This window comes from Marmota flaviventris, chromosome 2 (genome assembly GCF_047511675.1).
Source record: "Marmota flaviventris isolate mMarFla1 chromosome 2, mMarFla1.hap1, whole genome shotgun sequence".
NCBI classification, from domain to species: Eukaryota; Metazoa; Chordata; class Mammalia; order Rodentia; family Sciuridae; genus Marmota; species Marmota flaviventris.
In genome coordinates, this window is record NC_092499.1 from 92,396,291 (window position 1) to 92,423,246 (window position 26,956).

The window sequence follows — 26,956 nt, forward strand, 5'->3', positions numbered from 1 at the left end:
AAAAAATTTTAAAAAAATAAATAAAGTTGAGACACGGTGAAGAGACTCCCTGAAGAAGTGGTAGATGAAAGGAAGAAAAAGATCGAGAAGCAGTGTGGCTTCTGGAGGGCAAGGGATAATTAGAGACTATAAGTATCTGTGAGAGTGCTTCTTACTTGTTCCTAGCTAATTGTGTCCTCTAACAGGGTCCTCATGAGCTACCCTAGTCAGAATGTCATTGTCTAAGGAACATTGAATATCCCAGATATATCCAGGCAGCAAATGATGTACACTAGGAGAAATGTGATCCTGCTCATTGTCTTTTTCCTGAAAAGTATTTTGTTGGACAGATTTCAAATCCTCACATCAACACCCAGAGAGCACAATGAGGACCACTTGAGGAAGCCAAGGAAGCTGGTATGTTGGGTAACTCCAGGCAGCAGGCATGTCTGCATGTTTGAATAGCAGTTTCTCTAGCACTGTTTTAGATCATTCACAAGAATAATCTGGGTTAAAAAATGACTGGTGTTCTAAAGAGGGCAAAGGAGGGCAGATACCTACAGCACCCCAGAAGAAAGCTGATTGGAAACCAGCTCTGTACTCAGACCCTTCATATGCTCTTCTGGAGAAGGTAAAGGGATGAAGACAGGGAGAGGCTTTGCTACTGAGTTCTGCTGGACCAGGGAAGCCATTTATCCAAGTCCATTGGAGGAACTGGCCAGCTTAGTCATGGCAGGCTGAGACCTAAGCAGGCACAGAAATCACAGGGACTTAGTAGAATATGCAAAATGTCCTAGGGAGGCTGATAATGTTTGCAGGGGCCAGCCATCCAAAGGGGCTCAAGTATAATTCAAATGGCAATCAACAAATTGGAGTCTTCCCAGCCATAAAGAATAGTGCCCAAACAAAACAAAAACTGGCAGGAGGAAATGTAGTTCTAAGAAGCCGCAGCTGTGGCAGAGGCTCTTGCCTGCTAGAAGTGGGAGTGGAGAGTAGGGGAAGGAAGACAGTGTGGACATGACTCCTGGAGGCGGAAGACACTTAAGGCCTAAAGGGGAATAGGAGTGAGAGCAAGCAGCATCTGAGCTCTTGCAGACCAGTTGCCCACAAAGGAGGTTGGTCTGAGAGGGGGTTGTGCAGAGTAACAGGATGACTTATCTGCCCTAGGGGTCATGGTCTGTGTTGTGGAGTAGATAAGGGAGTTGGGCCATCTACGGAGATGCTCTCAAGCAGCCTTAATAGGGTTGGCAATGGTCCTTAGCAGGTGATGGAACCAAGGACTCAATTCTCTTGGGAATTTTGCTTCCCTAATATTGGCTCCAGCCCCAGGCCTCCCCAGAAATTAAATCTTCTTAGTCTTTCTCTCTCTGGAGAGGCTGTTGGCTCTCAGGGACAACCCTGTGGAAGAATAGGATCCCTAGGAAGAGACCACTACCTTCATCAGTTACCATTCTCAACACAAGGCTTTGGAGAGGGCTCCGAACCATAATTGCCCAATCACAGACAAAGGACATGGGAACCACAGCCCCTCCCCGGTTAGTGAGATATAATGAGCCTGTTTTGGAAATGAAGATACTCACCATTTAATGAAGTGGACCCTCTTGTTTCCTTGAAGAACAACAAACCCAAAAGGAGTGAAGGCCAGAAATGCAGCATTTCCTGACACATCCTGCAACATAGAAAGACTTCTCATTGGGGTGACGCAGGCATAGAGGTGAAAGAGTGAGAAATACAGTTCTTCATAGGGAGGAAAGGTTACTACCTCACAGAAGGTTGCAGAGGCAAGAAGCAGGGCATCTGGAATCACTAGACTATGGTTAGAGTCCCAGCTTTGCCACTCACCAGCTTACTGAGCCTGTTGCCCTTATCTGGAGGCACCAACTTAGAATGTTATGAACTACCAAAGAGAACTCCCAGGCATTGGTGATGAGATTGTGCAAGGGTGTACAATTGTTAAACACAGAGTTACCATAAGATCCAACAATTCTACTCCTTGGTACGTGCCTGAGAGAAATGAAAACATGTCCACACAGAAACTGTACCTGGATGTTAACAGTAGCACTATTCGTTATCATCCAACCAGCAGTAACAGTCCAATCCATTTTGCAGTGGAAAATGTCCACCAATTGATAGGTGAATAACCAAATGACATAGTATCATACATGGAATATTATTCAATAGTAGAAAGGAATGAAAAACCAATACATGCTACAATATGGGTGAACCTTGCAAACATCATGCCAAGTGAAAGAAGTGATCAAGTGTTGAATGATTCCATTTATATATAATGTCCAGAATAGGCAAATCCATAGAGCCAAAAGGAAGGTTAATGGTTTCCAGGGGCTGGGGAAAGAAGTAGGGCAGTGCCGGCTGATGGGTATGGGGTTTCTTTGTTGTGGGGGTCATGAAAATATTCTAAAATTAGACAGTGGTGATGGTTGCTTAAGTCTGAATAACTAAAAGCCACTAAACTACACACTTAAAAGGGTAGATCTTATATGAATTATATATCAAAAAGCTGTTATTAAAGAGAAGCAGTTATCATCAACATGATGGTCCTATGACACTGGGCTCCCTCAGGAAAGTTTAGCTGAAGATAAGCAGTAATTGGCTGAGTAGAACAGTTGCCACCAGCCCTGAGGCCTGAACCAACAGACAGGTTCTCCTGGTCACTGGTCCTCAGTTTGTAAATATCAGGATTGGGTTTCTGCTGAGCAAGTGGGAAGAAGACGTAGCAGAAGGTGTTGATCATGGTTCCGTGAAGTGGAAAAATGAGCTCCATGAGGAAGGAGCTATCTGAAAGATTATAGGGCACTGAGTGAAGTGGCACAATCCTGTAATCCCAGCGGCTCAGGAGGCTGAGAGAGGAGGATCGTGAGTTCAAAGCCAGCCTCAGTAAAAGCGAGGTGCTAAGCAACTCAGTTAGACCCTGTCTCTAAATAAAATACAAAATAGGGCTGGGATGTGGCTCAGTGGTTGAGTGCTCCTGAGTTCAATCCCTGGCACCCCCCATCCCCCCCAAATAAAAGGTTTTGGGGCTTCTTTTGTGACAAAGTTCAGGTAAGAATCTACTATCAGGCTGTGTGGTGATGACAGAGATGACCAGAAAACTAAGCAATGAAACTGGCCAAACATGCCAGAAGAATTTTCTGGCACAGCTCAGGTGATGCTATGGAGTCCATACACCTGGCAGGAGGCTTGTGAGTGGAAGCTGAGGCTGCTAGGCCAGATGAGCCTGAGGGTTGGCTCTCCTGATCCTTCGCCTGCAGAGTTTGCTACCCTGGCATAGATTTTCAGCCTGATCAGCCCTATGAACATAGGGGCCTCTGCAGGGTCTGATGAGCCTTGCCTCAAGGAAAACACAGGTTTGCCTCTTGGAGTCATGCAGGTTTGAGCCTCTGGGCCCAGAGAATAAACTAATTATACATTTCACAAACATTTCTGATTAATGTGTTGTTATCATTGTCCTTCTCTTTGGGTCAAGATCCAGGCACTTGGCTATAAGCGTGGTATCGTTTAACTCATGGGCATAGCAAAAAGTTTTTAAAAATAACTGGAATGATGGGGCTGCCATTGTGGTTCAGTGGTAGAGCGCTTGTCTTGCATGCATGAAGCACTGGGTTCTATTCTCAGCACCACATATAAATAAATAAAATAAGGTATTGTGCCCATTTACAACTAAAAAAAAAAAAGTAAAAAAACAAAACAAAACTGGAATGAAACACTGCATGGCCACAGGGCTGGATTTCCTCCTTCCTGTCATCAGTGCTTGGTGGTGGTTATTAATATCTGAGAACCAGGCACTGCACACAAACACTGTTCCTGCCAGGAGGCACCAGGGCTATCCTGGCTGACTTGGCAGAGATATGGACCAGAGCATAGTGGCCTCTTTGAAGAGAATGTCTGGGAGGCAGCCTGCCTCAGATGGAAGGTGGGTGCCAGGCTTTCTACTCCTTGTGCAAGCAGGATTCAGGGAAGTCCTAAAACTTAGAGACTCCAGGGTAGAGACCTTATTGTGAGGTTAAAAAAAAATAGTTTCAAATTTTCTTTCTTGTGGAAAGAGCTTCAGTCTTGGTGTAGGACCCAAGCTCGGCTTATTGTTATTATTTTTTTCTGCTTATTATTTGCTCTGTAGCTTTCTTAACTTCTCCAAACCTCAGTTTTCCTCATTTGTAAAATGAGGACGATAATACCTATAGAAACACTAGCTTCTGATGTTAGGATGGAGGCCCAAATGCCTCACTGCTAGGAGGTGGCCAGTGGTGTTCTTGGAGAGGGATGAATTTGTTGTACTCATCATTAATCATTCACGAGTTGGGGTAGAACACACCATCCAACATGACCTGCATCCACTCAGCACCATGAAGGGTCACCAAGATGACCAGAAAAGGAATTTTGGAAATCAAAGCACAGATGGATATTGGAAATAGGAACATTGGTCCTCCTCTGCCCAGTCCCCACAGGTTCTACCTGCAGTTATATACAAAGCAGCCTTCTGCCAACAGCCAACCAAGAGGGTCTCCTGATAGAGTCAGGACCATGGCACTCTTGGTTGTAGGGTCCCTGGGGTTATCCTGTCCCTTCTTTAGTCAGTCTTGGATGAAGCCTCTTATTCTTGAAAAACAATAGGAAAGATGACTCCACATGCTCTTCCAGACACTAATAAATCATTTCTGAAAGAGCTAATGGTTGGGGGACCATAAGTCAGTCATGAAAAATCACAGTTTCGAAATACTTAAACTTAGCTCCAAGAAACTAGAATGGAAAGAAAGAGGAGGTGGTAGCACCCTATAAGAGACTTGGTGGCACTTTATGACAGCTCAGAAATGGAATTCTTGGTGGAAACTTGCCATCTGAGTGGCTTTAGTCAAGTTCATCATTTCAGAAGTGAAATCTATCACCCTGTCCACAGCACAACCAAGAGGGGCCCACTCATGGTGGGAAAGTCACCTCACATCCTCTGAAGTCAGGAGCAACTTGTCAAGATGGAGGAAGGGTTTCTTATTTAGAGAGGGGGACAGGGGGCTGGATGATGAAAGTAATGATCCTATTTTAAGGTCAGAGAAACAGTACAATTTTATTTTTGTTATCTAATCTAGATCCTGCTGTAATTAATTTTCTCCTGGTCTATACAGAGCAGATATAAACTGGTAAAATTACATTAAAATTTTTTATAATGATTACAGAAATCTTAAAAAAAATTTTTTTTAGTTATAGACACAATATCATTTTTTAAAAAAAAAAAATTATTTTTACATGGTACTGAGAACTGAACCCAGAGCCTCTACCACTGAGCTACAACCCCAGCCCATGATTCTAGAAATCTTTATAGGTCTGTGTCTTATCAGAATTGATGGTGACTCATGCTTGGTGCCTAAACAAATGCCATATTGGCAGAACGAAGACCATGAACAGTAACAGCAAAAGCACTGCATTGAGACCAGATAACTCTGGGTTTGAGTCTCAGTATTGTCCTAACCAGTAACTTTAAGCATGTTAGTTAGTCCCTCAAAGGGAACTTCTTATCCCCCTCTTATTCCTTATTATCTGTACCTTCAAAGGCTCAGAGTTCTTATCTTAAAATAAGGATATATTCTTGGTAGTGATGTTGTAAAGATGTTATAATGCCAGTGGCTTGGGAGGCTAAGGCAAGAGGATCGCAAGTTCAAAGCCAGCCTCAGCAATTTAGTGAGATCTTGTTTCAAAATAAAAATAAAACAGGCTGGGAATGTGGCTTAGCAGTTAAGCATCCCTGGGTTCAATCCCTGGTTTAAAAAAAGAAAAAAGGTTGAGATAATGTATGAAAGGACCTAGCACATGCAGAGTTTCAATAAATGGCACTTTTGAGACATATATGATAAAAAGGTCAGGCAGAGGCTGGGTATCTGTGATGAGTCTAACTGCTACAGGAGACTCAAGGAAAACAACTAACCTTGGGGCCGGCTTGGATGGAACAAGAAGTTAGTTAAGGCTGGAGAGGCATCAGGGACAGGGAACATGTGCAACAATGGGCTTGGGCAGCTGGGGGCTTCTGCCAGGAGTGGGGAACTGAAAGTTGAGGCAGAAAGCTCGGGACAGGCTTGTACAAGTTTGGAGTTTGGGTCTTACTGCACACCTGCTAGCTAATGGAATGCTCTGGCTCTCCTAGACAGGGTTTATGACTCCTCCTTCTGGTCCCAGGACCAGACAAGGACACTCTGAGCAGAAGGAAACCACCAGTGTGTACAGGACAAACAGCAGCTTCTTAATCTGTCCAGGAAAACAGAGCCCAGCTGAAGCGTTGTTCTGATTTCATTTAATTATCAAAATGATTCCTCTTCTTCTGTCCTCCCTAGGGCTGCATGCCCCAGATTCCCCGGGCCCAGTAATTGCCTCTCTGTTAATAGAAATCATCAGTATTTATTATACCAAGTGCACCAGCTTGTTTCAGCTCTCCTTGTAGCGACATTAAGGGAAGTACTTGGTAGCACATCACTGAAGTGACTCTACTTACTGGTAAGAGTAAAGGCTCCCAAACTGCTCTCCTTGCTCAGGAGGGCTGAGGAAACCATGGCTAGAGCCTAATGAGAGGAGCCAAGGGACCATGTGTGGGGTCTGCCTGCAGACCTGACATAGCCCCCGGTAAGCAGAGGCAAAGGACCCAGGAACAGGGAAGTCCAATGAGATGACCACCCCCACCTCCCCAAAGTAAGTGTGTGGGGCATGTTTTCTGTTTTACATAGGGTACGTACGTGACCAGAGTGTGAATTCTTCCTCTGCTACTCAGGGCCTGGTGAACCTTGATGTCAACAGAACATCAGCCTTCTTGATTATAAAACCAGGAGTATAACATCCAGCCCCTTTTCCCCAAAGCTGGCTGAGGAATAAATTAGAAATGATGCAAAAGGACTTCACTGGGCCTGTGTTGGAAGGCGTGCCACATTCTGCTCTTTTCCTCCCTCCCTTGGTCCCTCCTCCTCCCTCCTCCTTTCCAGGAATTGATGCTGTGGAGATGAGATGATAGGATATATAGGATTGGGTGCACAAAGGGTATGAATGCTGGGTTCTCCCTGCAGCCTCTTCAGCCTCTCTCTGCCCAATGTTGGACAAACTTATCAAAGTCAAGGCTGAGCCAGGAGACCCATATTTGTTGGGTGCATGTGGATTTGGGCTGGTAACCAGTCTGGCTGCCATTCTACATGATTTCCAGACCCTATGGACAATAGTGGAGAATCCCACCCACCTCTAGTTAGTTGTTGTGCTTGGGGTCACTGCCTGCCCACCTCTGTGCTGTAAGCCCAGCTCAGGGACCCCTTTCATGAGTGGCCTCAAATGGATTAGGCATGCTGGGCTCAAATTCAGACATGATCCCCACACCTTCTACTTAGCCATATCTATCTTTAAGCAGCTATGTCATTTCAGGTCCTGGAGTGACTCAGCAGCTCAGGGAGCACAGTTATTGAACATCTACTGTGTACTTAATCACAGATAAGAAAAGTGAGGGTCAGAAGTCTCCAAAAGCCTCAGTAAGTGGGAGACAAGGACTGGAGCCTTGGGCCAGCTGCCCCCTGCCCCCCAACTCTCACTCTCATGGGGTGTCTGCTGAGAGTGTCTGAGCAGTTGATAGAGGGGTTTAAATTACCTCTGTTACACAGGAAACATTATTTGGGAAGCGTTGCTAATTTGTAAGTATTGGTATATCAATTCTTCGGTATAAACCGGCATGGATATGTTTTCTGACAGTATCGGCTCAAGAACACAGGGGCCAGATGGCAATTGACTGTGCTAGTGGATAGGCAGTGTGGGGTCTGGAAGACAAGCAGCATTTCAAAGTGCCAGAATGTTTTAAGATTCATATTAAATCCTAGGCAAGGATAATTCACCATCATTTCACTAGGGAGCCAAGGAAAACACTGTTCTGTCCCCATGTCACTGTGTCCCATAGTTTGTGCTGAATTGTGTCTTCCTTTCCCCCGGATTTATATGTGGGAGTCTTAACCCCCAGTACCTTAGAATGTAACCTTATTTGAGGACAGGATCTTGACAGAACTAATTAAGTTCAACTGAGGTCATTAGTGTAGACCCTATTCCAATTTAACTGGTATCCTTATAAGACAGGAGATTTTGGACATTTATGAACAGAGGGCAGACTGTGTGAAGACACAGGGAAAAGACAGCCATTTACAAGCCAAGGAAAGAGGCCAGGAACAGATCCTCTGAGGCCCTCTGAAGGAGTCGACCCTGACAGCACCTAGATGTCAGGCTTCTAGCCTCCAGAGCCAAGACAATACATTTGTGTTGTTCAAGCTGCCCGGTCTGATGCTCAGTTATCATGGCCTAGGAAGGGAACACGCTGCTCTTGAAACTTAGTTTCCTCTCACCTCTCAGGAAGATTGATGTTGTTCAGCTTCTAGCTGACACTATCTCCTTCAGATAAGTTGGAAAACTGTTTTTTGTGATACTGGGGGTTGAACCCAGGAGCATTCTGTCACTGAGCTACAACCCCTAGCCCTTTTTATTTTTTATTTTGAGACAGGGTCTGGCTAAGTCGCAGAGACAGACCTCAAATCTGCGGTCTTCTTGCCTCAGCCTCCCAAGTGGCTGGAATTACAGGGGGCACTAACACACCTAGCCACAGCTGGTTTTACGGGCAGTGCTGTAACCTTTTTGGTATTGGAAAGGCAGGCAGAAATGTGGAGAAACTGAGGCAGGGAGTGAGAATTCAAAGCACCAGGGACAGGGGGATACAGTGGAGGGAGGCAGAGAGAGATGTCAGGAAGAGGCCACGGGTCTCTGCTGCTCTCAGCAGGGACTGGGGCTGCTGGTGATCATCTCCAAAATGCCAGATACGTGTGAGTAATTACAGAGATTTCTCTGGGCGCAACTTCCCCAGCTGGTTCCCATCTCACCCTTACAGGCACATAATGGAATTAAATGTGACTCCACTGCAGTTCCTTCTGGTGATGTTCGTCACTACAGTCAATAAAACCCACTCTTAGAAAGAAACTAGATTACGGGTCAGGGAAGGGTGGGCAGTTGCTGAGTGCTTCTGATCACTCCCTGTGGGGGGCCTTCTACATTCCTCTTCTCTTCATTTCCACCAAATTACCCACTGCTGGCCAAGTAGGGCCCAGTTTTGGATTGTTATTTAAATGGACTTCGTTTCTGATGCTCTGACATTTATGTGGCACCACAGAATTATGCAGCATGGAATCCAGAGGAGTTTTCAACCTGAGACATCTTCTCTGGCATCTGTCACTGGAAGAGCCACTCCTGCACACATTGAAGGGGATAAGCACATGGTCCTAAGCATATGGTCCTTTGCTCCTGTCACCCTGTAGAGGAGGCACAGTCAGTGCGGTCTCCCACATGGGGAGTCTTACCTTACATGGGTGAGGATCCACCCCATAAGTCTCCAATGTCTGTGCTTTTCTTAAGAAGTTCAGTTCTGATGTTGCTGGTGTTTGACCACTGGAATAAAGAAAATGACATGATTTCAGGGCTTCCTGTTCTCAGAGGTTCCCCTGATACAAAACTCTCTACAAGAAGTGCTCTGGGTGAGCTACATACCTCCAGTTTTCCATAGAGTATGCTCTTTCCTTGGTTCTAGACCAACTTCAGGGATTCAAGTCTAGGTGCCAAGCCCTTTGCCTGCCACAAAAGTATTTTTTCCTGTCTTGGGTTCACTGGCAGATAGATTTAACTTCAGAGTGAGACAGGCTACATAATAAATCACTGGGCTGAATGTGAACAATAGGGAGTGGTGGAGTCTGTGGCAAACTAGGGAGTACTCCCTGCATCTAATTAGTGCAGCTGCTCCTAAGTGCTGAGATTATAGGCACATGAGAGAGGTGCTAACTTTGTGGTATTTCACAATTTTGAACATTGTGTGTGGGGGGAGCACATCTGTAGCTTCAATGTAGGATATAGGTTTCTCTATAATCTAGGAGATAGCACTGTGTTCCCCACACTCCACAATAGCTCTGCCTGTCCATAGGGTGGTACTATGAAAAGGAAATAAGCTGGAAAAGGAAGAAATCAGCAGTGGATCCCAGCCATCTTTGAAGAGCCCTTTGCATCACTCTCCTCCCAGCTGCCTCTTTTGCAGGTGTGTAGATAAGCTCACCACAGAACCAGGGGCATGATCACCATCAGGCTCGCACATGGGCGTAGAGCCCTGGAAGAGCAGATGGGCTTCTGCAGATGTGGGCTGGGCAGCATGATGTCAGCGATTCTGACCCCCTGGAGGGCAGGACTGAAAGTTGCTCATTTCTAAGTTTATCACTGGCCAAGTAACATGGCAGGGAAGGAAGACATGTCCACCCAAGTGAGAAAGAGGCTAGACTCCCTCCAGAGTCCCTCTGAAGAGGCCTCGCTCAATACCTTTATGTGCCAGCCTCTGTGCTACTTTCTGGAAAATAGACAGAAATAAAGCACATGCCTGGGCCCTCATGAATTCACATCAGAGTTGAAGGGAGCAGACACATTTTTACACTATGAAGGTGAGGCTGAACCTGTGTCAGTAGGTAGTAGTGTGAAGGTATTAGTGTGAAGTTACATCTATCTGCCAGTGAACCCAAGACAGGAAAAAATACTTTTGTGGCAGGCAAAGGGCTTGGCACCAGAGGTGGCCAGAGCATCACTGTGCCTTCCAAGAAGCATCCTCATTCCCTGTGTACAGGGTGGTGGGCAGTGTGGGCTCCATTCACCCTGGATTGGCCAAAATCCCAGGGCCCTCAAAGCTGGCATCATTTCTTGGGGGAAACTCCTGCCTTGAACAAGGTTTGTGGAGTACTCTCCCCTCTATTACTCTGACCTCTATGACCCTCTGGGCAGCTCTTGCTGGACATCCCAAATATATGAATGAGACCTCACACAGGTCTGTTTTATCTGACCTTACCACAAGGGGTCACTATTTCCCCAACACGGTGATGCGAGGAACCATGGGCCCCCTGTACAGGGAGAGATGGAAACACCCAAGATCATAACCTTGATAGGTGTCTCTATTCCTCTGGAGTCTGGAATCTGGCTTGAAACCCACAATGGGAATAGGGACTGTTTACAAAGGCTCAGGAGGCTCCCAAGGCTCAGGAGGCTTTGGGTTACATTCATTGGTAATACCTTAGAGTGGAGAAGGTATGGTGTGGTGTGGGCGGCGGAAGAAAAGGAACTAATTTTCATTTAATATTATCATTAAGAAACACCCCTTCTCCCCAGTAGAGTTCTTCCTCAGAACAGTGAACACACAAACATTTTTAAAGATTTTTTTTTAAGTATGTAATGTGCTAAAACGGTGACATAACATTTTTAATATATATATATTTTTAGTTGTATATGGACAGAATACCTTTATTTATTTTTTTATGTGGTTCTGAGGATCGAACCCAGTGCCTCACTCTATCACTGAGCTACAATTCCAGCCCAGTGACATAACATTTTGCTATTTTATGATATTCTATTGCATATACTGATTCTTTTCATAGTTATCAGTTTGGGTGATCCACTCCATCATGATACATTGAGTGGAGCCCAAACACTCTATTCTTTCTCTTTAAAGTAAGTCTTTGTCACAGATCCTATTTCATGTGGGTAAAAGGATGGATTAATGCTTCTTTATGGAATTCTATAATTCTGGGCAAAGTAAGAGACATTGAGCAAGACAAGACTCCATGTTTGAAACCACTTCTCCCCTGCATCCCTCTATGTGGGGTCAGGGGCTTCAAGCAGGATGTGTAGTGGAATTAGGCAGTGTTAAAAACACAGACCCCCAGATACCCCACTATGTCTGTGAGTCAGAGGCCAGCCTGTGTGATCCATTTTCTGACCAGAAGCTACCTATCATGACACTGCCACAGACTGACATCAGAGTCATACTTTTTATTTATTTATTATTTTTAAAATAACCCAAGTCAACACCTTCTCTTTCTCTCTCCCTCTCTTTCTCCACAATACACGAGATAGATCCCAGGGCCTCAGGCATGCTACCACTATATCACACCCCTAGCCCTATCTTCTTTTCTTTTAAGATTTTCCCTTACTTTTCCACTGTTAATGCTTTCTGTACTTCATTTATCTTAATGAAGCAAATACCTCCCAAAGCCTAATCCCTCTCCATTTCCCCAGCAACGCAAAAGCAACTTTTTTTTTTTTTTTTTTTTGCTTTTAAGCCTTGGCCTAAACCACTCTTCTTGGACAGTGAGCCCACAGAGTTGGGCTTGTGTTGTCAATAGATCACTGACAATGCTACATCCCAGGGGCAGGAAGGGCAGGGAACATCACACACCTGAGTTCTGTCTTGTGAATCTCAGCAATTTTCTTTTCCAGCTTCTCTGAATGTTTCGGAAAAAACTGGAACTTGGAGCTGTAGCCTTCAGGGTGTTTCCCTGGGTCATAATCTCCAATCTCCGCTTTTAAAGGGAGGTAGAAGAATTGTGTGGAGACAGATAAATCATCACTTGCAAAGCAACAAGATATTAACACACACAGTAGCAGCCAAAGCACACATCAGATTTACAAAGGCCAATGGGTCTCAAGCACAGCTGGGCAGAGGGCAGGTGCTTTAGGAGCATGTCCACCTTTGTTTTCCCGGTTGTACTCACTGAGTTGACATTCAAGTCTAAGCAGAGAGAAAGTAGAGCTAACCCTGTGTTCTGAGGTCACCCACAAGTAAATTTGCAATAAAAGAGCATAGGGCTGCACTATGGTCTTCACCATTCAGTCATGAGGTATGGGCCTGGGAGCAATGCTCTATAAGACAGCAGGAAATGGTGAGCTTGATCAGGAAGACAGAGTTCCTGGGCCTGAGATGGGTCAGAAATCTAAAGCTCATTTTGAGGATTTTAGCAGGGACAAAGCTAGTTGATGAGTGAGCCATGATCCACATTTAGAACTCAACCCTTATTCCAAATCAAATTTTTAAAACAGTAAAATTTCAATATTCACAGATGGCTGACCATGTGTCAGGCTATAAGAACCAGACAGTGTCATCAAGTTTAGAAGCACCAAATTCTAGGGCTGATTTCTCAATGTCCTGCTTTCTAAGGCAGTAATAAGTAATTTATTTTTATTTTATTTAGTTCTAAGGCTTTTTCTCAATGAGGGGCTTTCTCCTCTGGCCATGCACAGAGCCGTTCAAAGCTCTTGAGATCTCAGATCACAGAACTCTGGGAGGGCTGTGGACCCATAGTGCTTTCCGCAGCGCTCCAAGTCAGAATCCAGCTTTCTCTATGTGAAGTGCTCTGCAGAGAGCATTCTGGGTGTGACAAAAGGAAGGAGGAGGTTCCAGCTGCTTTGTGGATGTCCTCTCCTTCCACAGAAAGTCATGACTGCTTCAGATAAGAGAGGAGTAAATATTAGGAGGAAAACATGTCCTCCCTCCTCTCACAGCCAATATTGTTCTTGTGGCTTGGGCCTTTTCACTACAATTCTAACTCATGTAACCATGGTCCATTTTATGTTTTGAATATAGCCCTTGCTGCTCTGCCACTGCAACTTATTTTTAAAATGAACATGTTTCTTTCTTTTCCTCTCTCCCTTCTCCTCCCTAATCTCTCCCCTTTTTAACTCAAGGGAAACAGGATTATCTTTTTTTCCCTATCCTCAGCAGGGTTATCTGTCCTTGGACACACACCTACCACAGGAAAGAAGTAATTCAGACTTTGGGGATGGCACCAGCAGATCTCAGATATGATCATCTCCCAAATTAACAAGTGAATTACAACTTCTGACAGAACAGTGGAATGTAGTCTTTGAATCATCTCTGTAAAAACCCCAGCTCCCCTTGATGGGCAGAATCACAGCCTCTGGGACAGGAGTTCCCTGTGCTTCTCCTTTGCTAGCAAAGCAATAAACCTTCTTTTTCCTTTTTCTCAAAGCCATGTCCTCATTATTGGATTGGCACTGGAGACAAGGACCGAACTTTCAGTAACACTCTCAAATTACTTGGGAATTTCTATTACTTAGCAAGAGACTAAAGGTTTCCCCTGTAGTTTGTTAGTGACCTTGAACCTTGGAATAATTTATTTTGATTTTATGTAGAAAGTACCAAATGGAAAACATCAATGTTGGACATCAAGTACTTCTTTGAAGAAAAAAAAATAGCAGAATTCAATATGATTCTCAGGGTAAAATTGAAGAAAAGACTAGAGCTTAAAATTACATTAGATCAGGCCAGGGTTTCTCTTTAAAAAGAAAAGGGTACCCTTTGAGTACCTCAAAATTAGCAAGCACTTGCTAGACTTTCCACTTAGCTGATTTTTAAAACAGGAGTCTGAGAAGTCAAAATGGCAATGGGCTGACTTTTATATTCTTAACACAGTTGTGATATTTTTCCTGCCAGAAGGACTTTAGTTTCTTATTGGAAAGCACTTTCCAGTTTCTCTTTATAAAGTTGCTTCTGAGAGTTCACGTATTTCCAATTAAGAGTTCAGATTCTTTGATGGAAACTTCATGATTTTAGTGTTGTGGTCCAAAGTGATCCAGTTGTAATGACTTTCATTCTAAGGACTAAGAAGTGGCACTTGGGAATCCTCAACATTTCATGAAAGGATAAAGGGACATATGTGAAGAGTGCATGACTCTCCCACTGTTTTTGCCAAAAAAAAAAAAAAAGCCAGTCTGGGCATCTGGGCATCAGCTGTGATGTGAGGCTCAACTCTTACTTATTAACACATCTTGGAAACATTTTCAATGTTGAGCAATCTGAACTGAAAGATCTCTATATAAAATAGATACCAGAATTCATAGACACTTCACACCTTAAGAGATTTGCATGAGAGGATATGAAAAAATTGATTTTGATTACTCTCCAGAGTCTCAATAACGTTATCAACCAAGGGCAAATCTCCTAGAGTCAGAAGGACTTATGGGGCTGGCAGTGAGACCTTAGGAACGGTGTAGGATTGAGTGCTCTCCGTGTTTTCTGGCTCTAGGGAACCTGCACAAAATCCTCCAACTTGGACTCTGTTTCAAGCTATGTACTGTCTAGATCCAAGAAGTAGTCATCTGTGGTAACTGAAATAATGTAATAAGGACTTAGCATGAAAAGCAAATTTATCCTGTCAAAAGTCATTACCTTGAAGGATATAAGCTGCTAACAAGGCAGCATCAGATGTTTTACAGAGGAGGCGGCCATGGTAGAGATCCCTTTTGATCTGTAGGAAGACTAAATACCTGGAGAGAAAACAGAGAGTGAACTAGAAAAGATTTCTTTGATTGCTTTAAAGACATAAATATGTAATATAAACCTATCAAAATTTTTGTCAGGACACTTTTACTACATTTTTAAAAAATCTCAAAACATACCATAGAAAAAAAATGCATTTTTCATTTCCCTAGAGACTCCTTCAAACACTTTGCTTTGAATTGGTTTGAGGTTAAATTCAAAACAACCCGTCCACTTCCCTGGGCAGCTCAAAATATAAATGGCACTTACTGGTAAAAGCCCTGTTGCTCCATCTACCCCCAACCCCTGGCCCCAGTGCTGGGATTTGGAAGGAGCCAGCCTCATCATCCAGTAATGAAAATGAAAACCATGCCATTAGAGATGGACACACTGGGCCTCCTTGTGCCTTTGGAATCGAGTAGACCGGTGGGTGCACTGGGCCTCCTTGTGCCTTTGGAATCGAGTAGACCGGTGGGTGAAGGGACTAACTCAAGAGTTGGGCCTTGGTTTGTTGACAGAATCTGTCCATATGTGGAAACAGCCCATGATTATTGGGACAGGTAAACCAGACCTCTCCAAATACGAATAAATTATAAGAAGAGGAACTGGTGAAGGAAGCATGAAAATCAAACAGAAACCTGTGGCCAACATCTCTTCAAATATATAACCGGGCCTTGGTGGAGGCAGAATAACAAGAACAGGAGCTAATAATGGTAACTGATACATGCTGAGCACTCACTGTCTGCAGGTCCAGGTGTTAGGCACTTAATTAATTTTCTGGTACCAGGGATTGAACCCAGAGGTGCTTAACTACTGAGACACATCCCCAGTCCTTTTTTACTTACAGACAGGGTCTCCCTGAGTTAGACCTCACTAAATTGCTGAGACTGGCCTTGAATTCATGATCCTCCTGCCTCAGCCTCCAGAGCTGCTGGGATTACAGGCATGTGCCACCATGCTCAGCACATACTTTATATTTAATATCTCATTTAATTCTTATATAACACTTTGAGACAGGCACTATTGCTAACCCCATTCTTCCAGATAATCTGAGGCATCAGTGTTTCTCTCATGGACACACAACTAAGTAACAAAGACAGAATTCTAATTTGGAGTTGCTGGACTCCTGAACCAGCTCATGTTTTACTGCCCTCCTTGTACTCTAACTGCTTTGTAGTTTCACAAGTAATGGAATGCACACTGTCACAGTGGAATGGAATTGATAACTTCACATTTTGAAATGCCTTTACAAGGGATGTGATCTTGGATGATCATAATCTTCCTAAGAAGAGCAAACCTGTGAGATTAGCAGGTCCGCCAAGCCCTCAAGTGGGTTACCTCTCATGGTGGCCCCTGGCCAGGGAGCCTCTGTGGTATTTTAAAAATACATGCTCAAATGATTTGATATTCCTCATTTCATAAGGTAGAGCTTAATTCTCCGCTTTTTGAGTGTGGATTGGACTTTATGACTCCCTTCTAGCAAAAGAACAAAACAGAAGGGAAAGGTCTGGCTTTTGAGACCAGTTCATGGACTCGTTTAGCTTCCTCCTCACACTTTTTCTTGGATCACTCATTTTGTCTGCCTAAGCTGCTGTACAGAAAGGCCCATGTGGTGAGAAACTGAGGCCTTTTGCCAAAAGCCAGCAAGGAACCGAGGCTTTCTGCCAACAGCCATGTGAGTGCACCATCTTGGAAGAGGATTCTCTAGCCCCAGTCAAGCCTTCAGATGACTGTAGTCCCTGCCAGGCTCATGACTGACCCTGGGCCAGAACCACCCAGCTAAGCCGCTCCTAAATTTCTGACCCACAGAAACTCAGATAATAAATGTTTGTTATTTTAGGCTAGGCTTTGTGGTACTCTTTTAGTTAGCCATAGATCACTGCAGCGTCCCTAGGGAAGTAATGGGAATGTAATGAAATTCCCTTAAAATTCCATCAGTCGGAACCAAAAGAAATTGGGCCTCCCTTAGACTATTGGAGGTTTCCATTGTTTCTGTTTTCAGACTGAAGAAGAAAATAATTCCATATTCTTTATCATGTAAAACTGCTCTTCAGGATATAGTTGCATATCAGCAATATCAGCATCACCTGGGAGCTTGTGGAGACTCAGACTATTAGGTCCGTCCTACACCAGCACTTTTTAACAAGATCCCCAGGTGATTGGTACGTAGATGAAAGCTTATGAAGCAGTGTCCTAAGAAAATTCTAAAGCATCCTCTTACCACATTGGGATGGACCATCTTCCTCAAACCAAAGGGAAGGTGAGAATGGTAGCTTGGACGTTAACAAGAACCTTTTTCCCTCCTCCTACCAAACCCACTCTGCCTGAGTTTGCCAAGAAAAACCGAAGGAAAAAAGAGTAATGCTGAGTGAATAATTAAGATGGATCTACCAAATCAAGCTTGTCTTCACTTTGCTTCCCACAGTGAAATGCCACACGGCGTGTGGGAGACAGCAAGCTAGCACTTCTCTGCCTCTCACTGTTCCAACTCCCACCTTCCCCAGGCTTTGGCAGGATGTGGATGCAAACCTTTTGCCCCTTACTCACTGATCACTCCCCAGGCCTGGATTCAACCACCAATCCTCCCATGCTGTTCTGCTCATCGGTGCCCAATACTCAGGGACAGAACATACTGGACTAAAGGAGATATTTAAAAACAAATCTGGGCAGGCAAAGGAACATCCATCCTCCTGCGGGGAGCTCTTCAGGGTCTGTGTGCAGGGGTGCTGCTGTGGTTTGCAAAGACCCCACTAAAGCTTCCAATTGCAGCTCCCAGCCCCACTCCAGGGGGGAGATGCTCCCTCACACTGAGAGCTGTGGTCTTGATGGGAGCTTGGCAGGATCTCAGGTCAACCAGAATGGAGACAAGTCTCTGCACCGTTGGGGCCAGGGGTGGTTCCTATTGACTTCTGGTGATAGGACAGCTGTAGGGAGTTCAAGGATAAAGCCTCTTTTTTGGTACGAGGGATTGAATTCAGGGGCATTTGACCACTGAGCCACATCCCCAGCCCTTTTTTGTATTTTATTTAGAGACAGGGTCTCACTGAGTTGCTTAGTACCTTGCTTTTTTCTGAGGCTGGCTTTGAACTCATGATCCTCCTGCCTCAGCCTCCTGAGCCACTGGGATCACAGGCGTGCCCAACCTGGCTCATGGCATTCTTAAGCAAGGGAGGGGAGAGGGAAGGGAGGGAAGGGGAAGGAGGGGCAAGTCCAAATCCTAAAGAAACAAACCACCTTCTTTAGAGGACAAGAAGAAATGAGCTCATGGAAGAATCCACGGATGGCTTCAAGAGACAGTGTGGCACAAGCCTGCCCCTTTCTTTTCTGCCACAGTGACAGGAAATAATGCACAAGGGAACAGAACTGAGACCTCACTCTTATGGAATGAACATTTCAGTGGGGGGAGACAGATAGCTATATGGTAATCAAGGTGATAATGATGAAGACCCACATTTACTGAGTGCATTCTGGGTGCCCCACACTGCACTGTTCTACATGCTCACCCCTATTTATTTATTTTTATTTTTTTTTCTTCTTAGTTGTTGATAGATCTTTATTTTATTTATTTATATGTGGTGCTGAGAATCAAATCTAGTGCCTCACACATGCCAGGCAAGTGTGCTACTGCTGAGCCCCAGCCCCAGCCCTGCACACCCCTATTTATATCCAAATATACTTATGGTAACTTTTGAAATAAACATACACTTTTAGAGTTCTGTTGTTTTGAGAAAACAGGTGACTGATTAGAATGTTTGAAAAAAAATACACATTTGTACATATATATGAATGCATATATAAAGGATACATAAGCTTTAGATTATGATTTCCAACTGATTTTAATGCACCTGTATCAATTTCACTGAAATATTCACAGAATTGAAAACTTGGGACTTAATGAGCTAATCTTTAAAACACTTCTATGAGATAACTGCCATTCTTGTTCCCGTTTAATAGACGGGGGAAACTAAGTGCTCATGGATACTGTTGCTTGTCCTGTCTATAAATTAAGAATGATCCAGGATTTGAACCCAGGTCTTTATGATTTCTTAAACCAGGGGTTAGCAAATTATGGCTCACTGCCAGACTTTCTAATGAAATAACATTTTATTTGGATACAGACTTGCTCATTCATTTATGTATTGTCTGAGGCTACTTTCACACTACAATGACACAACTGAATAGCTGAGATGGAGAAGGTATGGCCCCCCCAAAACCAAAATACTTACTATCTGGCCCTTTATAGAAAAAGTTTGCCAATCCATTTTAGCCTAAGCTAGGCTCAAATGATGTTCACTGAAAGAATAATTGACCTAATGACTCCATTTGTTATGGTTTAGATATTAGGTGTCTGTCCCCAAAAAAGCTCATGTATGAGATAATGCAAGAAAGTTTAGAGGTAAAATGTTTGGGTTATGAAAGCCTTAACCTAATCAGTGCATCGATCCCCTAATGGAGATTAAATGGATGGTGACCAAAGGTAAGTAGGGTTTGGCTGGGGGCAAGCCTTTGGGGTACATATATTTTGTACCAGTGAATGAAGTAGTGGCTCTCTCTCTGCTTCCTGGTGTGATGTCTTGAGCCATTTTCCTCATCATGACTTTCTGCCATGATGTTCTGCCTTACTTAGGGCCCTGAGGAGTGAGCCAGCCATCTATGGACTAAGACCTCTGAAACTATGAATGCTAAATACACATTTTCTCCTCTAAAATTGTTCTTGTTAGTTCCTGTTGTCACAGTGGTGAAAAAACTGACTAAAATGCCATTGATGAATGTACACAGTCACTCACTGTATTAAGTCTTTCGAGCCCCTGGTGTGTGGCAGACACTTTGCTTCCCTGTAAGGTGGGGCTCCACTTGTACTCTGTTTCCTTCTATCACTTGATCTTTCCAAAGAGTTTATATACCTGCAGTCCCGGAGAAAGCTAAATCTGGTGCCTAATCCCCCATTTTATCAGTCTTCTCTCCAGCCTAGACAAGAAAATCTATTTATTACTTTTAAAAATGACAAAAGAAATTAATCAGGATTTGGAAACCAAATTTATCCTCTGGGAAGAATCCAAGACATGAATTGAAGTGCAGTTCTTCACTCCCTGCTTCATCCCCTTTTCTCAATCTGGCTTTATAGGAATGGCTGAGATGGCAGTGAAATTTAGGACCGACATTGCCAGGAAAAAAAAAAAAAAAACACACTGACAGCTAAATTAGTTTGGCAGGAAGGTGGGATAAAGGGATCTAAGCCAGGAATGAATTATGGGTATTGAGTGAGGCTGGGGAAGGTATCTACTCTCTTAAGATCAGTAGGGACATGAATGAGAAACACAGCTCATTCCATGGCCCTGCAGAATGCCCCAGGGAAGGGGTGGCATGAACAACACAAATCAGGGCAAGGCACCCTGTGGTTCATGCCACTGTCAATGCTGGGAAAGAAGGCTGGTAAGGTGAAGAGAGGGGGAAATTGTCCAAGGTGGTTAGCACGCATGCATGCAGATGGGAGAGAAGCTCATAAACCTGCCAGTGTCCAGGTTTGCTGACTTGGTGAGAGGCCTGGCCATGGTCCCAATGCTGCACTTACATGGAGCATGTAATCAATCTAGCAGCAAACACATTGAGCTGTTGCTCGGAGAAAGGCTCACTGGGGGTATATCAAGAAGCAAAATACACTAGTATAGTAGTTAATCCTGCCAACAATCCTAAGAAGAATAGATATTATTAGCCCCATTTTATAAATGAGTTATCCAAAGGTCAGAGAAGTTAAATATCATGTCCGGGCCCAGTAGCCAAAAAAAATAACTTGTTGGACCTGAGCTCCCAGGTTTATTCTGCTTCTTGGGTAGGAGGGTCTGAACATTAATATGAGATAGTGACATTTGATTTGGAAAACTGTATTAAGAACTCCTCCTAAAGACCAGTAGAACCACATATTTTTGTCTTTCAATCAAGGAAAGCCATGTTACTTACTGACAGCTCACAGATTTGCGTTAGATCAATCCTTTTAGCCCCACTGTTGGTTCAGTGAAGTGGAGACCAGGTAATCCTGATTTTGGTGTTAGGATGTGAGGAACTGGGCTTTCAACAAGAACATGTTAAGTTTGTTTGGGAAATGTGAACAGGCACACAGGGGTCTCCCCTGGCACCTTCAATGAGGGCTAGGGCTCAGAGCTGAAGTGGACTAGCACTTTAACAAAACTCCCCTCTGGTTAAGTTGTGAAACATAGTGGTTCTGCTCTCATTTACTGTCTGAAGCTACAGGGTTGCTTATTAATATGGATGGGGTTAGTTTTTTTTTTTTTTTTTTTTTGTAGTTGTAGATGGACAGAATGCCTTTACTTTATTATTATTATTTTAAAAATTTTTATGTGGTGCTAAGGATCGAACCCAGTGCCTCTTGCATGCTAGCTCTACCACTGAGCTACAGCCCCAGCCCCTGGGGTTAGTTTTTAGACACAAGTGGGAGTCACCCCACTTTTATGAGCATAGGTAGAGCCTGCAGTTTCTATGCCCCACAGGGAGCATGGGGTTTGGTTCTAGCTACTACACACCTCACTATCCTCAGTGCTTTAAAGTAAGTGGGTGCATCTTAAAGTAAGTGACTCCATCAGAGGAAGATTCCCACAACCCATGCTGGGCGCATGTAAGAAGCCCCTTCCTTCCTTGTGCTACTTATTTTCTTTATACTGCTTCCTGTTCATTGTTCTTTTCTTTTCCATTTCCTGATTTCCTTTCTTAGGGAAACTTTTGCTCTTTTCTCTTTCCCTGGTCTTCTGTTTTGTTTGTTTTGGTTTTGTTTTTTGCACTGGGATTTGAACCGGGGCCTTACACATGCTAGGCAAGTGTTGAACCACTGAGTTGCATCCTCAGCCCTTTTTATTTTATGTTATTTTATTCTGAGACAGGTTTCTTGCAAATTGCCCAGGCTGGCCTTGAACTTGCAATGCTCCTGCTTCAGCCTCCAAAGCAGCTGGGATACGAGGTGTATGCCACCACACCTTTTGCTCTTTTCACCTGATGGAAAGCATGCTCTTCAGAATGGCAATGAAAATAAGTCTATATTATTCCTTTCTTTTTCCCTCTTTCTTTTCTTTGGGATTTTCCTAAGTAGTTTAGGATCCAGAAATAGATCTCCAAGTCTGTGCAGGACAAGCCATTGATATGACAGCAATAGCCTCATTCCTATCTTTGCCATCTCTAAGATTGCAGAGAAGGGATTTGAGCTGTTGGTGCCATCTCTTCCTCAGTTCTACAACTCCCTGGCATTACTCTTCGCCTATGGCCCCCACCAGCTATAGGTAATATCAAGATTTTGCTTATGTTGAAATAAGGACTCCCTGTTATAGAGAGGTCCTGAATCTTTGAGGTGAGAGAGGTGAGACTTTTAGTGTGAATTTGGCTCCGATGTACAAAGTCCTAGGGAAGCTCTGAAGCTCCTATTCACTCACCCTCTTGCAGGATGGTTGTGGGCACACAGGCTCTTTCTCATCCTTGAGTGGTGCTGGACGAGATAGAATTCATGTTATGTAGTTGTCTGCCTGCCTCAGAACATGATCCTCACAATAAAGAGTTTATCACGGACCTGTTCTAATGGCACACCAGAGTTTACACAGTTGGATTTAGAATCTTCCGTATTTCCCAGCCTGTCTTTCAATATCAGGCCTTGGCTCTTCCTCCACTAGACTTTTGGAGTCTATCTTCCAAAATAAGAAGCAACCCAGCTTTCTCCAAAAACGTCTAAAGCAGCCACATCATAGGTACCAGAAAGATGCTTTTGATTATTTAGTTCCTCTAGACCCCTTCAGAGTGAGCAGGCAGAGATGAAGTATTCACATTTAAAGGAAGTTCATGCTGCTCTGGTTCCACTGAGGGTGAGCTAAGAAAGAATGTGGCAATGAAATACAGAAGTGGGTTCTTGTAGAAAGGGTTTCTTTCTAAATAGTTCCTTCATAAAGAGTTAGGAGTGTCCACATCAGAGGATCTGAGGTCACAGCCCTTTCTGACAGGTCTCAGTAGCTGGGGGCAGTGTGTGCAGCCTCACCTTGTTATTTCTTCTTTCAGAGCAGCAGGGTCTGTGGGGTAAAATTTCACACGGAAGCACATGGTGAATGGAGGCTGGGCTGCAGAGAGAAAGGAATCCATTAGGGGAGACCCTCTCTCAGAACATGTCCCCCCAATGTGCTGAGGCTGCTGAACCTCCAGAAGAAAATCCTCAATTAGGGCCAGCTTTTACTCAGAGGAGGGGAAACTTATATATGTAGACTTCTGACATTTGGGAGGCGCGTCCACCCGCCCCAAGGGTGAGGCTTTAGTTTTTTTCATACAGAATACTTACATCTCAGCTGCTTCACAACCGACTTTGTAAACTCCAACCAATGCTGAAACAGAGAACGCAGGACATGAAAACCCTAATGAGAAGCAGTGTCAAGTGTAACTTGTTTTATCCAATTGAAATAACTAGACAGATTATAGCCTAGGGTAAAAGCTGTCCAAAAGCTTGTGAAATATAGGCTCGGAGAGTAAAGAGTGATATGATTTTCTGAAATAAGCGCCCCATGGAGCCAGCTGTGAGGCAGGGAATAGCTCCAGCTTTACATGCCATCTCTGGGCTTCCCTGCAAAGTCTGCCTTCTTTATAAAGCAGGGTGCCAATGTTCTGAGCCATGTTCCTGGCATGCCAGCAGGCATCAATGACTGTACATCTGTGTGGTGGGGACAAAGGCCCACCCGGCCTAAGCAGGGAAATGCTGCGCTCACTGGGTGTTGTGTGTTGGGTACTGAATTTGTTTTTGCGAGGAGTGGGGGGCAAAAGAGTGGGATAGAGGCTATTGGCAGCAACTCTAGAAAGTATTGACAAGAGGAAATTTCATAAATGGAGAGAAGTCAGAGATGGCTGGCATATATTTCCATTTTTGTTTGAATAACATAGATTGCCAAACCTTGTGTTAGAGAACACATACTCATGATTCCTTGGCATACGGGGATGTTTAAAGTCTAAGTTTCATAAGATAATTAACCACAACCAATGTGTAGAATTCTATCCTGTTCCCTGGGATGTTCATAGGATACAGTGGTGATACATTTTTACCCATGCTACTTATGTTTTGGGGAAGGAAGCAACAAGATCATTCTATATCTGTTTCTTAATTCTACATGGGTCCTTCATACAATTTATTATTGATATTTTTTGCTTTTATGCTAAGCAGGTAACTTTTCAATTTGCAGAGGGCTACAACTGCTATTATTTGGGTTTTGATTGCCCATAAGTAGCTTAAGGCCATAGATGTAGGCTCCAGGAGGGCAGGAAACTATCTTAATTACCACCTGTGCCTAGCACAGTGCTCAACACATAGCTGCTAAATGGACAAGGGGACTGGGTCCACGCTTTCCTTTTTTCTGGCTATTTCCCTTTAGTGTAATGTCTTGGCAGAGTCCTCCCTCTGGCAGGAAAGCGGCCAAGGCCATGCAGACGGTATCCTGGCCTCCCTCAATTCCCCGCTCTTACCTTCTGGGCTGGGCTGTGGGTCATGTAGTTAATGGACCCACTAAGAGCCAGTTCGTCCGTCAGCTCTACATGGATAATCTGGGCTGACATTCTGCTCTCTTGCTTCCTCTGATCTGAGTTCCCACGAGGCTGGCAACTCATTATAGCCACTCAATGTGGTTAAGAGGTCCTTCTCACATTACATGGCCCACCGTGGCTCCGCTTCGCAGGGAAGCAAAGGCAAGAGATGAAATTGTACAGAAACAACTGGGGTTCCAGGCTGTGCCTGTGAAGGCGGAGGAGGCCTGTCTGTTCAAAGCACACCGGAACTGTGAACAGTGAAGGAACATAGCAAATGTCAGGGGCTCAGTAAACAGAACGCCCTAGCCATTAGACTGAGAGATTAAAAGAAATAAACAAAGGAAGATAGAAATTAAAAGGAAGGACTCTGAAAAGGCATTATCAGCAGAGGGCAGAAGGAGCTGAATGACAAAAAGGCAACTCCCCTTGGCAATAGCTGGAGAGAAGACTTTAGCTTGTGTGTAGTGAGAACTCAAGAAAGGACTGAGGCTGGAGGAAGTTAGGAAGGGCTGGGAAGGGAGTGGAAAGCTGTCACAGCCTGTCCAAGGGGTGTTAAGGGTCCAGTGGAGAACTCTGAGGATCCCAAGAATATGATAATGCCCAGAGTTGCTTTTTCAGCTGCCTGGTTAAATCTGGGTCCCAGAATCCCTAGCAAACTAATAATGTTAGGCTCTGGGAGAAAGGATCAGGAGAGGAGGAAAAGAAGATTCACAGAGGGAGGTTTCCTGCTGCATTTGAGTAAATGGGTCACAGTGATACAATCTTCAGACACTGGGACTTTGAAAGGGTGCACTGGAAAGTCAAAGGAAGGCAGAGGCTCTAGGTCTGAGTCAGAAACAATGGGGAAGGGGCATGAGGGCAGCTCCTTCAGGAGAGACAAGGAGAGTTCCAGACATATGGAGACTCCTACTGAGCAAGCAGTGATGTGGGGATGGACCCTAGCGCCAGGTTGTGACTACCTTTATACCCTGGGGAGCTGGGAGCTTACTTCCTTCACCTCCACTATGAATTGACGGAATAGGGTAACTTCTCTTTACCAGTCTGTTTGCCTAAGACCCTCGACGCCCTCTCAAGCCTCTGCCAGCACAGCACCCCCCAACCCCCAGTTGCAGAGTGCACTGCTTGCCACGGCTGCCAGGTGTGATTCTAGTGGGGCATCTGAGAAACCACACAGGCTCTGCATTCAGACAGGTCTGAGCTTGAGACTGGCTTTGCTATTTATCTTGGTTGGGGGTTACTTAACCTGTCAGAGACTTCACTGACTCACCTGAAGAATGGGTATCATAATTACAAACACTGGTCTCACTAATCTTACGGATTACATGAAATAACATATGTGCAGCTCTTAGCTTAGTGCCTGAGACAACTCAGTGTTCAGTGTTCATCAGCTGAAAGGGCCTGGTGTGTGTTCACAGTAGAGCCTGGCACACAGTAGGCATGTCATAAATGTTTAGTCCTCCTCTTTCCCATTTCCTTCTCTCTCTAGCTCTTCTACCTTTTAATCTTTACCACCTCCATGTATGTTCTGATTCTCCTCAAGTACATTCTAGTCTAACTAAAAAAAAAACAAACAAATAAATAAATCTACAGGACACATTTTGCCCTTTCTTTTAAAAAATATTTATTTTTTTTTAGTTGTAGGTTGACACAATACCTTTATTTTATTTTATTTTTTAATATGGTGCTGAGGATCAAACCGAATGCCTCACGTATGCTAGGTAACTGCTCTACCTCTGAGCTACAATGCCAGCCCACATTTTGCCCTTTTTGTTTCACACACTAGAACCTCTAGGAAATGAATAGATTTTAGGGTAATGGACCTTCCTTTTTAGGGACAGAAAGCTCGGACCAAACAAACACACACTAGATATAACAAAGTGGTCTACCATTTTATTGTGAATGGCTCCTACAGTAGGGTGAGGGACATGTAGCTTCCTAGTATCAACGTACTTTTTCTGGCCTTCTGCTTAGTCTAGAGCTAAGAAGCGTATTTATGTCATTGAGTGGAGCTTTTATAGAGTGAAGGGCTGACCTCACCACTACTTCCCAAACACTGACGCTGCTCAGAACTCTGGGGGCTGGGAGGAATGAAACACATCAGAGAAAAGCTGGGGCAGGGCTAGTCAAAGGAAAGGGACATGGTCCTTTAGATTCTTTCCTGAAGCTCATGTGTTTAGTACATAACCCTAGATGTAACCTGCAAGACAAAATGGTTCAGGGCATCAAAGAAAAACAGCACAACTTTGACATGGTGAGGGGCATATCCACTCAGTGTCATGACCC

General features: G+C 44.1%; 2 protein-coding genes across 6 annotated transcripts in view; one reads left to right on the forward strand and one right to left on the reverse strand.

The window, feature by feature from the left end:
- Window positions 1-26,956, forward strand: part of Wdr76 (WD repeat domain 76) — a 107,760-nt gene that overhangs the window by 66,819 nt on the left and 13,985 nt on the right. The gene's annotated exons all lie outside the window — the stretch shown is intronic.
- The window catches only part of Frmd5 (FERM domain containing 5), a 313,939-nt gene that overhangs the window by 14,429 nt on the left and 272,554 nt on the right, over window positions 1-26,956 (reverse strand). For all 3 annotated transcript variants that reach the window (XM_071608208.1, XM_027925852.2, XM_027925854.3), the window contains exons 3-8: window positions 23,445-23,487; window positions 23,151-23,229; window positions 15,032-15,129; window positions 12,242-12,365; window positions 9,342-9,429; window positions 1,560-1,648 (exon numbers count right to left, since the gene is read on the reverse strand). In XM_071608208.1, the coding sequence (XP_071464309.1) occupies window positions 1,560-1,648; window positions 9,342-9,429; window positions 12,242-12,365; window positions 15,032-15,129; window positions 23,151-23,229; window positions 23,445-23,487 (521 nt within the window). The remainder of the gene's footprint in view (window positions 1-1,559; window positions 1,649-9,341; window positions 9,430-12,241; window positions 12,366-15,031; window positions 15,130-23,150; window positions 23,230-23,444; window positions 23,488-26,956) is intronic.